This window comes from Melanerpes formicivorus, unplaced genomic scaffold, assembly GCF_026170545.1.
Source record: "Melanerpes formicivorus ecotype bairdi unplaced genomic scaffold, bMelFor1.0.p_v2 SCAF_16, whole genome shotgun sequence".
Classification (NCBI taxonomy): domain Eukaryota; kingdom Metazoa; phylum Chordata; class Aves; order Piciformes; family Picidae; genus Melanerpes; species Melanerpes formicivorus.
The window spans coordinates 8,953,174-8,967,251 of NW_027142368.1; the positions used below are offsets into that span (position 1 = coordinate 8,953,174).

General features: G+C 39.0%; 1 protein-coding gene across 1 annotated transcript in view; it reads left to right on the forward strand.

The window, feature by feature from the left end:
• TRIM66 (tripartite motif containing 66) overlaps positions 1-14,078 on the forward strand; it is a 44,793-nt gene that overhangs the window by 4,490 nt on the left and 26,225 nt on the right. The window contains exons 2-8 of the mRNA XM_068148036.1: positions 4,707-4,810; positions 6,898-7,045; positions 9,689-9,821; positions 10,429-10,545; positions 11,755-11,869; positions 13,195-13,341; positions 13,478-13,595. Of these exons, the coding sequence (XP_068004137.1) occupies positions 4,707-4,810; positions 6,898-7,045; positions 9,689-9,821; positions 10,429-10,545; positions 11,755-11,869; positions 13,195-13,341; positions 13,478-13,595 (882 nt within the window). The remainder of the gene's footprint in view (positions 1-4,706; positions 4,811-6,897; positions 7,046-9,688; positions 9,822-10,428; positions 10,546-11,754; positions 11,870-13,194; positions 13,342-13,477; positions 13,596-14,078) is intronic.

The following is a 14,078-nucleotide window of genomic DNA, read 5'->3' on the forward strand; positions in this document are numbered from 1 at the left end:
GGAAGCAGTAGAGGGGGAGGTTGTCTTCAGAACTGTTTCCTATAACCTATAATTGGGTCTCCAAGGAAGTGTAAATTATGCCTGAAGCTTGAGTTGTAGCTAATGCACTCCGAGAATAATTATTCTGATAGTTGTTGGAGGCAAAAGAGCAGAGGAAAAGGTGCAACATGTGGACAGCTAGTATAAATGTGGTGTGTACGATAGCTCCACTGTTTGTTTCTTTATGTTAATCAATTCTCATGATAGTGATGGGTTAATTACCTGCATTGATTTATTTCTGAGACAACCATCTTGAGGGTTCTTTCTATTTAAATCTGACAATATTGGGAGACCTCGAAACAAAACCATGAGCTGCGGCTTTTAGTGTTGTCTTTGTACTCACTTTCCATGTGTGGTGGAGAGGTTACAGTTTGCACTTTCAGAGAGGACTGCTGCAAATTATCCACAGCTCTATCACTTACAAATGAGTTTGTTATAGTACAGGTGGAGTAAGAAACTTGAAAGCATCCAGAAATTTTAGTTCTTTTGTTATCCATGCTTCTACAAAGGAACACTCTGTATGAGGGTCACTGCCTTGGTGTCTGCTTACTATTCCCTGGGTCCAGTGCAGTGTGTCAGCTTTCATTAGCAGAAATGAAAGTGCTGTGGGATGTGAGCTACCTGACCTGTGGGGAACTAGGGCTTGAATGTTCTATGGCAGAACCTTGTTGTTTTCTTAGAAGCTGATTTTGGATATTCTAGGTGTAGAGCTGGAGAGTCCAGACTGAGTATCTGTGCCTGACTACTGAATCTGATGCCTTTGAATTTTTATTTTCCCATACCTGTTGTCTAGTTACCATTGCTGATGGGAGTATGAGAGTGAAAATAAACATATGACTGATGAAAGAGGTCTGCAAACCAGTTCCTCAAAGCTGCTGAAGCTTTTTTGGGCTCAGAGATGTCTGTATATAAACATAACACACAGAGAGATATGTGTGTGTGCCTGCTACTTTCTAGTGCTCGTGGCTTTTGTAGTGGTGTTCAGGTGCATTAGCCTACTGTGGTTGGTAGTCAAAGGAGTCGTGGAACCTTGGCAGGATGTAGGTGTAGGACTATGCCTCTAACTCCCTCATGTGACGAAACTTTGTGGGAGTTTATTCAATACAATGTGGTCTTCAGTGACTATTCAATTCTAGCTGATATCTCAAATACACTGAGGATAGCTTATACGTGGTTTATCTGGCAGATAATTCTGAAATAGGGTTTTATTCTGTATACCACAATGAAACAGGGCTTAAATCCAATATTAGGATCATTGCTAGGCTTACTAGGTCATCTCTTTAGCAGTGAAAAGTGATGCCATAAAAAATGATTTCAAATGATAAACAGCAGGAGGTAATGAACTTCTAAAAACTAATTTGTGCAGATGTTCCTATTTCCTTCCTACCAATATCATTTCCATATAAAGATAGAGCATGTCAACAGCTCTCTTAGCTTTTTGCTACATCTGAAGGTTTTGGTAAAAATAGTGGACTTCATTTGGGTATCATGATTGCCCCACAGTTGAATTTGGTTCCTGGTCTCTTAATATGAAAACTGTTGTTTGAATCATGTAATTCCACGTTGAATTGCTGTTTAGTTGCAGAAATTGCATCATTCTCATACGTACAAACACTGAGTCTCTAGGGCTTCTGATGACTCTTCCCTTCACCCACAGTGCTGTAATAATGATATATTTAAATGAGCTGTCTGCAGACTACAGGTTCTCAAATTAACAATGTTGTTTAGAGGCAGTGATAAAGTAGGAGGCAAGAAAAATGTTTAGGGAATGGTCTGCTAAGTGTAACGTGGGAGTGAATGGCTTTGTGAGATCTGCTACTACATGGATCTAGAAAAGCTCTTCTCTTTCCTTCTGCATGCTTGCTCCAGGTTATTCTGAGGACTGAGAGAAGATCCAGGCAAGCAGGGAAGTAGGATGTTGCTGTTCATTCTCTCTATGGGATTTTTATTCTACTGCTTCAGGAAAAATACAACCAAGGCAAGTTAACAGAGGCCTGAATGAGTCTGAGAGGCAAGGGCAAGAAAGAAGGCAAGAGAGAAAAAAATACGCAGCTGTCAAGTGGCCCATTCCATCTTTCTGCCCTGGTGATTTGTCAGCAGTTCTGGCTGAAGGAGGGGGAGCAGCCCCAGGTCTGATGTGATTTCAATCTGCAGCATGGCTGAGCTCGCTTCCAGGGAGCGTGCTGTGTATGCATGCCTGCTTAATAACCACCCACTCTGACACAAGTGACTGAGTGTGTAGCTCTCTGAGTGACTAGTTATCCAGAAGACAGGTAAGGGGTTTCTAGGAAATTGTACTTTACTGGTGATTTGCACTCTGAGCATGAGCACAGCGCTCCCTTTTTACTGTTGAAGTAGCTGCTGCTTGTGGCTATTTGCAAATAAATGTGTAAGGTTTGCTTAATTTCAGGGTAAGTGCTTCACAAACCATTCTGTAGTGTGTTTGTTATGCTAAGTTATCTTCAGATTCTTTTGGGAATTTATATTGAATAAGATTAGGCATTTCCAAAGAGCAGTTCTTTATTAGATTTGAAAAGGAATCAAATAAGAAGCCTAATTAGCTGAGCAAGTTATGATCTCTGAAGCTACCACATTCAGGGATTCTGTCTTTTAGTAAGATGCAAAATCATCTCTTGTGCTTTGATTGATTTTAAATATAGAATTCAGTATTAGGACAGGGGAAAAGGTGCTTACTTATTAGTCCTTCTATAAGTGGGAGACTACTTCCAATAAAACGTTGCCATGCATGGTGTCCCCTTTATATTTCCTGTTAAATGTTATGCTCTTTGTTCTGATTTTTTTCTTTTGGTTAAATTAAGCTGAGGGCTGTACATGTCTTTTATTCATCTCCAGGGAGCTTTAGATTTTAAATCATTATAATTCACAGTTACTTGGATATTTGAGACACGCTTTGACGTTTACACCATCAAAGCCCTACTTGATGGTCTGTGGTGGTGTTCTGACTTACATGTATGTGACTCACTCCATGTGTATTTCTGGAACAACACTGATTTCAGGAGAATAACTTGAATCTAAAATCTGAGGAAAAAAATTGTCCCATGGCATCCAGGACATGACTTTTAGATATCCCCTAAAGTTAATTATCAGTAAAGTCATCTACCTCCAAAATCATGGCTCTTCCATATTTCTTACTACCACTGCATTTCTCAATATATGTAAGGAGGCTTTTATGCAGAACTGAAATCTGTGCATCATATATGTTTTCTTTAAATACATTTAAAAGGATGGTCTAACTAATTGTTGAATTAATGTATTCTTTATACAATATATTTTATACTTCACTGGTTTGTAACAAATTATCAGAATTTGAAGTTCACATGAAGGTACCTGAGGCCATGAGCATAAATATCATTCACTTGGTATAGTTTGATTTAACATTCTGCATTAACTGAATAGTGTTGTAATGCAGTAAAGCAGTAACTTCAATATTAACTTTTTCTACCTTATGTGATGTGTAGAAATAAGTTGTTCTTGCTATGGCAAAATTCTGAGCACTGCATTTCAAAGAATCACAGAATCCCAGCATGGTGGGGTTGGAAGGAGGTAGTCTAGTTCAACCCCTCTGCTAAAGCAGGTTCACTCAGAGCAGACTCCACAAGTTTGTGTCCAGGTGAGTTTTGAGTTGCTCCAGTGAAGGAGATATTTAGTAAAATGGGAGACTCTCACTCCTCTTTCTCTATAATAAAGTAATTAGCAGAGGATGGTTTTGTTTCTCAATAAGCAACTGTTCCCAGCAACCTTTTGTGTGCTCACCTGAATGGCACGTGTAGATGAAGGAACAACTGTGAGAGTCCTGCGTTTCTTTCTTCAGAAAGTTACTTGTTGATACTTTCCCCTTTGGTCAGTTTGTGGCATATTGTATAGAGGTTTTCTCTCTGTATTAGCCAGATCAAGAGCTGGCACTGCTTGGGCAATGCTGTTATGAGAGTAAGAAACTGGTTCAAAGTCTCAAAGGGCTAGATGCGATTCCCTGTAAAGTCAGTAGATGGTTTCCTATCAACAGCACCAAGAATTAGAGCATGACCCATGGGACTTATTTGAGAAGCTGCTTGCAAAGTAGGTATTCTGCTTCCTAGCTTTTAAATCAAAATGTGTCTGCCATTTTATTGTTACTGCTGTTAAAAATGTGTCGCTTTGTAAGGTGCTCACAAGGAAATTTGAACACTGACTCACCTTCTAGGAGTTAGCACTACAATTCACTGGTGTTAGTTGTATGCACCATTTACAAGGAGTAGGAGGGCACTGTCTGTATAACACATCTTGGGTACTGCAGTGCTTCTACTGTCTTTATATTTCTCCAGGGGACCAAATTGTTAACTGATACCTAAAACACACACACAACTGTACTCTGGGAAAGCGTGGAGATGTTTCAGTGTGACTATTATAAAAACATTCTATTGTCCAGAGGTGTAAGATATGATGGTGACTAGCTACAAATATTTCAGTTAAAAATGTTATCTTTTCAACTGCACTCCTTATGTTACAGATGCAAAGTAGAAGAAGAGTTTAAAAGACTGCTACAGATTGAGTGTGATGTGAAAAATGAAAGAGGCAGGAATACTGAAGTGTGATTTGTCTAATTTTGTGGTTCACATGGCTGGTGTGCATGGTCTTACTTGTGGTGTTCTTGCCTTTTAAAAATTCAGGTATCCTTTGCTGCCCTGTGTGCAAACAGACCTGCTTTGCAAGGGATGTAGTTGAAAATTTCTTTATCAAGGACTTTCCCACTGGTAATTCAGCTATGGCAAAGGTAAGTCAAAACCACTAAGGTGGATGCCTTGTGAATTGCTGAAACACTACCAGATGGACACTGTTTAAAACCAGAGCAAACTATGTCAAATAACACACTCTTGTCTTGTTTGCTTGTGCAGCACTGTAATTACTTTCCTCCTAGAGGTTGGCATATTGCCTGCCATAGTGCTTAAATTTTATTTGAAGAATGAGTTAGACTCTATACTTAAAATACAATTGAGTGATTAAAAATTGTTGGTACTAGTGGTGTGGAAGTGGATCTGTGACCATCAGTGTACTAGGAAGATAGTGAAACACTTGGATACCTCATTGTCCCCTTTCTGCTCTCAACACAAAGTAAATAGAAGCAGACAATTGGCTGGATGGTTACACCAAGATTACCCATTAGATCCAGTGGGCAAGTATAATTTTCTGATTGTTTTAATGATAGAAAAGGTTACATCATATTTCAGTTTCCCATCGGGGAATGGAAACAAAGGGCAATTGGAAGGCATAAGATGCTACCTTGGCCTTGTATTGACACTGTACATAGATGGTATTAACATTCATTAAATACCCAGTCAACAGCCAGGACTAGTTTCACAGTTTTTTAGTTGTCACTACTTTGGGTCATGAGGATGGCCAGAGAAAGGTGTGTTTCTGCCCCCTCCATTACAACACAGTGTTGTGTTATTTGCATAAATAAGAGTGATTGCAAAGTGAAGTAGTATTACCTGTAGCTGGGAATTAAAACAGGTGAAACCTTGTTAAAACTATTTTGTAATCTGCTGATTGTGTTAACCAAGTGGTGAACCAAAGCAAGGGAAGAATAACAAAGAAGCAGGCATACTGGACTTCACTTTCTGTCTCTTTTGTGCTTTTAGTGGGGCTGTAATTCTTCCCTGTTAGTTGTTTCTGTGTTTCATTTTCTCCACTTTTAAAAAGATGTGTAACCCAATCCTTTGAGTTTTTAGCTTACTTTCTTTTTGTTGATAGTTGTGTATCAGTGAAGCTTGCATACTTGCTTTTAAACCCCTTCCCCCAAAACTAAAGCCATAGCTTCAGCATCAGTGATATAAAAAGAAGAAGCCCCAGCTCATCCAACTGAGACACAAAGGAACTGTCATAATTTTTCTTAATTTTCCTAATATGTTCAAATGGGAATCTGTCAAGGCTTGTAACAAAGTGTTTGGAAGCAAAATGTTTCTCAGTGTGTAAGACAGTGATGCATTAATGATAGAATGTGCTATATACCACCAGCAGGATTTCCAGAACTATGCAATTCAGAATCTCTTGCCCAACAGCCCATTTCCAGATGATAAATAATGTAACTCTGGGAACATTTTGTGCTCTGCAACTAGTGTAAGTAATGTTAACACAGTACAGTGTCGATGTAAGTTGTAGTCAGACTGACAACTGAAGTGTTACAGGCAAACCTGTGATTAAGCAGTTCTGGTTACTGCAGAGAAAGCAGAGCATCCCTCAACTTTTGACCTGTTCCCTAAGCTGTCCCTTCATGGGTTGCTGATAGCCTATGTTTGACTCTTCTATTTCAAATATTTACTTGTCAACCTAGAGTATCTTTTCTGAGGTAGAAAATATGTCTACATATACATATGTATATATATTTATAGATAATAAAAGTAAAATGTCTGCTCAATTGATGTGTTAAAGCTGTCATTAAGTAGTACAACACTAACAGAAAGAGGTTACAAAGCACACCACCACTTGTTTTCAGAACTAACCCTCCTTAACTGAAATGAGGCAAGCCTTATTTCATAGTTTCATTGCCTTTTCAGTTCACAAACCATTATGATTTTTCTTCTGACTTCAAGGGTAGCATGGAGCCTAGAATTTTGCTGAGTAATTCTTGCATCATGGCATAATTATGCTTGATTGTGCTGGAGCACAGGACAACCAGCTTGCTTTATGATCTTCAAATGTTGATTTTATTCTATTCTCTTTTACAACAATAACCAGACTCTTAAAATCACATGAATTGCATTACTCTGTTAACCTTACCAATCTGAATCATAGTCTATTAAACATCGTAGTTTGTATGGCTAATTTTTTATCCATGTGTATCCTTGCACTTTTTGTTCTCAGAGCTGTGCTACGTGTAAAGAGAAGCGACCTGCTCACAGTCTCTGTACAAGCTGCAATAAGTGGTTGTGCAGCTCATGTACAGAGGAACATAGACATGGCAAGGAAACCGGAGACCGCTTCCTACCTGTATCCCTGAAGGGCTGCACAGGTACTGAAGACACACTTTGAAATTTGGTTTCTTCTCATATCAGTTATTCAGCTGAAAAAGAAGCAGTTGCAGGCTCTGTGCCACAGACACCATGCTGTATGACTCAGAAGTATATGTGTGTGTCAATGAGAGATGTGATTTTTCGGTATCTTTAGAGCCATTACCAAAAAAATTACATATTAGTTGAAAGATGTTGGGTATTTTTTTGATAGAAATTGTCTTTCCCACATGCCTTTTCAGTCTGTGGAGTGATGGGCTGGGGTTTAGTAGGAGCTGATCTTTCCCTTTCAGTATCTCTGTCCTCTTTTAGGTAGTTTCCTGAAGGAAACTACTGTAAAGGCTTTCCTGTGCGTATGAACAAGGTACAGGAGGGAGAGTCACAGACAGAAAAAGCTGTAATCATTATAGGATGTTCCTTTTCTAAGCCTGGGATGAAAAATATAATTCCTGAGTGTGACTACTTATATTGTCATCAGCAAGCACAAATGAAACCCACTGGCAAATGTCTCAACCCTATGCAAAGAAAGGATTATCAGCTGCTATTACTGCTCATTTTCTTTGCTTGTGTGCCAGAAATCTGCTGATGAGTATGCTAACCTAAACTTAGGTAAGCAATTTGTAACCTGAAATAAGTTTTGCAATATTATACAATGATTTAAATTTACACTTCGCTCACGTATGAAGTTATAGCTAGAGTTTGTGCTGCACTTCTTCATAAGGAAGATGAAGGACAGAACAAGGGATAAATGTAGGTGTAGCCTACTGACTATGCTTTTAATATTATTCTGGTTTTTGGCTTTAGCATTTTGCTTATAGAAGCCTATACTGTCTTTGCCATAAATGGAGTTCTTTTAAGTCCTGGTTGTAGGAACAAAGATTTAAAAACTTTTGTTAATTATTCAAGAGACCCACCTGAGATATAGAAAATATAGGCTGTAGAAAATGGTGACTTGGATGATGTTAATTCAGAATTTAGGGCAACTAAACTTTTCCTGTTCTTCAAGAGAGCTTCTTTTCAAGAAGGTAACATGGATAGCTGTGGTGAAGATGCTCCTAGAATGCACAGGCTTGTGTCCTTGTTTAGTGTCTGATTTGTAAGAATTCAATTTATTTTAAAACTGAAGAGTGTAGCTTTGAGCTGAGTATAAAGTAGGTCAAGAATACCATGGCTCAGTGGCAGTTCTCACTGATACATCAATTGAATCAGGGAATTACTAGTGGCAGAGGCTGGGAGTCTGTGTGTAATTAGATAACATTGATTTTTATCCTTAGTGTGCTTTTGAAATCTTCTTGTCTCATATCTAACACAGTACTAAAAACCTACAGATTTCTCTGGGATGATTACAATCACCCAAAGGCTGAGAACCCTTCAGAGAGAGAAAAATGGAGAAATCATTGTATATGATTGTGATTAAGCTTCATTATACTTGGACTGTAAAGACCACATCTCATTATAAGTTGAAGCTTAATATGGCTAATTTGATCCTGAGTTTTCAGAAAAACAGCCTGTGTGCTCTGCAGGTGCTGGATACTTAGAGGAGCTTTACCAAGTCATGAAAATTGAGATAGTTATTATGGGCTTTTTATTTTTCTTTAAAGATATAATATCTGACTCCGTCGGAGAGGAAAAGATGAGCTTCGACTACAATTCCACTATGAGAATAATTGGCCCTGAAAATACAATCATGTACTTTCTTTTTTTTGTTTCCATATATGTCCCTACATGTTGATAACATGGGTGGTTTTATGGACAGGGCATCTGAACACTGACCTGCATAAATCTGTCACTGTGCTTTAGCATTGCTTCTGATTTTTGACCATTTCAATCAATAATAATAATAATGGGTGGCCCTTACACTGGCTAATAAAATAAAGCTCTAGAGTCTGTGTTTCTCAAAGTCCAAGGAAAGAGCTTCACCCTCCCTGCCTTAACTACTGATGTGGATGTACCTGTGAATGTCTATGGTTTAGTGGTTTATTTTCACATTCTTTCACTGGCAGTGTTCCTTGTTCCTAAACCAGTTCTGTTGTGTCCAGTACAGAAGACAAGAATCAATGGTACTGGAGCGATGTGTCCCCTTTGCATTTCCACTGTCTATTCTTCATCACATTGCTCCTTAGAAAATCTTTTTAGCAACGGGTTTTACTGCCTAATATCAATATCCCCTGGATGCTGAATTTTGTGTACTGAATTTACAACAAACAGTTTGGAAAACAGCTCCTTGTGTGACTTCTTAGGAACCAAGGACTTCCTTGCCTTTCTGCATTTGCTTTTCTGTGTTTTACTATATAGTTTTTATTAACTGGTTTACCAGACCAGGGCATTCAAAGTTATAAAGTAGGTGTCCAAAATCGTGACAGATATTTAAAACTCATGAGAGTTTTGAGGACAATAAGAATTTGTTTTGATTACTTGTTTCTGAACCCCTTTGATGTGCTCAATTTGTAGGATGTATAAGGCCAGGAAAAAAATATTGATGAGCTCTGGTTCATATAATCTGATGGTCCCAAAGTCTGGTTATTTTAAAAATAGCACTGAGAAATCCAATAAAATGGTGAGAATTTGGCAACTCTTTTTTTTTTTTTTCCCCTGGACTATAAGACTAATCCTTGTCAATGGCAACACTGCTTTGTATTCCTCAGCAACTGCAGATGGAGCAAGCAAGTTTTCTGTATTTTGTCCAGTGCACGCTCAAGAGCCACTCAAGCTGTTCTGTGAGACCTGTGATACCCTTACGTGCCGCAGCTGCCTTCTGACAGAGCATAAGGAGCACAGGTACCACACATTGCTAAATCATAATCCTATCTAAAACTAGCTAATTTAGGTTTAGGAATGTTCATCTCTGTTTCCTGTCAGCTGAAGTTGCGGACTTAAAAGTCACAGCAAACAGAGTTCAGTTGTCTTATGCGCAAGAAGTGTAACACAGGGGTCACTGCCCTCACTCCCTGCTCCCAGCAGCATGTGCCTTCCTCATTGTATTATCTGCCCAGACACTAGGCATGCATACATATGCTTCCTGAGATTGTCCTCAAAAGCAAAAGTTGAACTCATAACTTAGCATGGGTCAAATAGTTTGGTCTTTATCAAAGTCATCATGACTGTACAGGACCAGACTTACCAATGCTTCAGCATACTGCTTGCCAGTGGAATTGTGTAAGCCATGTAAGGAACTGTCTGTAGAATAACACTTGTAAGATGAGCCTGCCTACATGAGGAGCAATTAAGTTTAGCTGATAGAGAGAACATTCATAGCAGAAAAGAAGCAGGGGACCACATCCAGACAAGTATTAAGACAAATTGACCCCTAGACTTATCACCTGGTAAATTGATTACTTACCAACAGAAAAAGACCATGGTGTGAGAAGTTCCCTTTCTTTCACAGGTTCAGACATCTTGATGAAGCTTTGCAAAATCAGAGAGTGATCCTAGAAAATGTCATAACTAAAGTGGAAGACAAAAGAAGTGGGATTCAAGTTTCAACTAAACAGATTGAAGACAGGTAATGTTATGCCCCCATTTTCCTCCTCTTTTTTTTAATGAAAGTGAATGATTAGTAAAAATATAATTTTCCTTAAATGTAGGTTAACAGAGGTAAAACCAGTGACAAGTGGTTTCCCTCTGGGGTCCATAGTGGGGCCAGTGCTGTTTAATAGCTTCATCAATAACACAGACAGTGGGATTGAGTGTATTCTTAGCAAATTGGCAGGTGACAGCAAGTTGAGTGGTGTGATTGACATGCTAGAGGGACAGGATGTCATCCAGAGGGAAATGGACAAGCCTGAGAAGTTGGGCCATGTGAGCCTCAGGAAGCTCAACATGGTCAAGTGCAAGGTCCTGCACCTGTGTCAGGGCAACTCCTGGTACAAGAGAGGCTAGGGGATAATGGAATGAAGACCAGCCCTGGGGAGAAGGACCTGGGGCTACTGATGGATGAAAATCTGGACATGAGCCAGCAGTGTGCAGCTGCAGCCCAGAAAACCAATTGTATCAAAAGAATTGTATCCGCAGCAGCCTAAGTGAGGTGATTCTGCCCCTGTGCTCTGGTAAGACCTCACCTGGAGTACTGCGTCCAGCTCTGAAGTCCTCATCACAAGAGAGATGTTGACCTGTTGGGGCCAACAAAAATGATCAGGGGGCTGGAGCACCTCTCTTAAGAGGCTGAGAGAGTTGGGGTTGTTCATACTGGAGGAGCAAAGGCTCAAGGAAGACTGATTGCGGCCTTTCAGTACGTAAAGGAAGCCTATAAGAAAGATGGGACTAGACTTTCTAGGAAGGCCTGTTGCAACTGGACAAGGGGTGATGGTTTTAAACTGAAAGAGGGCAGATTCAGACTAAGTATAAGAAAAAATCTTTTACACTGAGGGTGGTGAAACAGTGGCACAGGTTACCCAGTGATGTGGTAGAAGCCCATTCCTGGAAACAATCCAGGTCAGGTTGGATGGGCTCTGAGCAACCTTCTCTGGTTGCAGACACTGCTGCACATTACAGGGTGGTTGGACTAAATGACCTTTAAAGGTTGCTTCCAATCCAAAGCATTCTGTGATTCTGTGTTTGAAGAGAAAGATGGAACAACTAATGGGAAATGGTGCAACCCTCATTGAAGTTCTCTGTTAATGGTTAAATCAGTTCTTTTGACAAATAACTACTAAGCTCTGAATAAATGACATACCAGTTGGTTCATCCAGAGATGTGTATCTCTTACCCACAGGCTGCTTGAAGTAAAACATTTATACAAGAAGGTAGAAAATCAAATAAAAATGGCCAAGATGGTTTTGATGAGTGAAATCAATAAACGAACAAACATCCTTCTGGAACAACTTGAAGTAAGAAAGACTAATTTCTTTGATAACTTTGGAAATTGAGCTTAATTACATATAATGCCAGTGCCAATGGAAAGAATATAGGCTGTGAGAGTTATTGTTCCCTTGCTTATGTTTGAAAATACTTTATTATTATTTTTTTGTTTTAGAATTTTCTGTGGAATCAATGGTTGACAAAGATTCAGGATGAAGTGCCAAAATGTTTGCTTCTCCTGAGCTGACCACATTTTCCAATGCAATTACAGAGCATGTGTGTGCCCCTTCTGAGTAGCAAGAAAACTTACTTTCTGGCTGTAATGTTGCATTTGTAGAAGACCACTAGCAGCACATTTAATACCCTGCTTTGAAAATGACCCTCTGGTCTGTTTTCTGTTACAGATTCTGTAGTTTTGACTCCTCAGCTTTCAGATGTCCAGCTGAAGTACATAGGATTTTATTCTGAAATGTGCCAAGCACTAAAAATGCTCTTGGGTCTGACCAGATGTTATTCTTGGGTCATTTTAGCAGATATTGGAAAGACAAGGCACTCAGCACTTACTGGCTACCTTTGAACTTACATATTTGACTCAAATATGGCTACTCAGCTAAGCAAAAAAGAGAAACCTATGTTCTCATTTCAGTGTTATTCAACATTAAGTAAATTCAGTGCTTAAGTGTTTTAACAATGTTTCAGTGTTTGAGTCATCCGTAACCACAACGGAACTGCACACACACCTGAAATCTATGCACAGATCTCTGTTCAAGTGCCTGTAGGGGGGTGCTGAGTTAGAGTAGGCAAGGGCAGATAGTTCTTCACATAAATGGTAAGTAAGTGTGGAACTCCTTCCTGCAAGACGTTTTGCATGTGTTCAAATGGAGTTAGACAAATTCATAGAAAATTCATAGAAAAATATACTGATAGTAACAATGTAGCCTCTGTCTGTGTGGTTGCTAAGTCATGAATTGCTGGGGACTGGAGAACCATTCTGAAGAAATATTGCATACTTCCTTTTTTTATATTCTTTCTTGAGCCTTTCCTGTTGTGTATTACAAGAGACAAGAAAGTGGTCTGGGTGCAAATTTGATCCATCTTCTACAGCCTCCTTGGATGACATTATTCTGTTAAACACAGGTCATGATGATGTAGGTTGTTGATCCTGGAGAAGTCATTGTTCTTCCTGAGTTCAGACACAGCTGCTGAAGAGGATTTACTTTCTTTTCATGACTGGTGCTTAAAAGAGTTTCTGAATAACAGTGTTGCTGCAAATAATGCATAATGTGATGCCAGTGATGGCATGCATTATGTGGCTAAAGAATGACCACTATCTTCTGCTGATTCAAATTAACAGAAAGTCACCAGTGAAAGGAGGCAGAAATTGGAGCAACAACTGCAAGGTGTTGTGGTTTTAAGCAGACAGTTAGAACATGTGCAGAACTTTATCAGCTGGGCAGTGTGCAGTAAAAACAGCATCCCATTTCTCTTCAGTAAAGAACTGGTAAGAGCAGTGCTTATTTTCTTGGTAAACTGAAATAGTGCAGTAAATGAGAGAACTATTTGGAGGATTTAATGTTTTTCAGTGAAAACATTTTTCATGATTGTGAATGAAATCATCATTTTTTGGTTGTTATCAGATTGTATTTCAGATCCAGCGCTTGTTAGAGACAAACTGTAACACAGACCTAGGTCCTCCTCTAAAGATCAGATTTACCTGGGATCCCTCCTACTGGACTAAACAACTGTCCAATCTGGGTAAGACAAATATATTGTTCTGTATTAGGAAAGTTCCCAAAGACAGATATAGACATACAGTACTTTCCCTAAAGTGCTCTCTTTTTGTTTTGACTTCCAGTTTGGTAATGTTTGTCATTTTCTGAAGAAAAGCCAGTGTGGTTGAACTTGCCTGTTTTTCCCTCCAGTTCTATCAAGTCACCTCTTAAAAGACATCATAATATATATAGATATTACGTTATAAACATTGCTTAGAAATACACTCTATGAATATCATCTTTGATGGTCTTACAAAAGCTCAATGTAAGAATACATCTAATAGTTTAGTGGAAACACTGTACAGTACTAAACAGATAGCTTTTGACTGATATGACATAAAATATGGTGTTACTGGCCATCAAATACCCTTGAATTTGCTCAGTGTGTTTGAAATTCTGTTCAATCCCAGCAAGCAATAGCTCTGCACAACACTATAACAGTCCTGTAAGGAGAAATGGAATATCT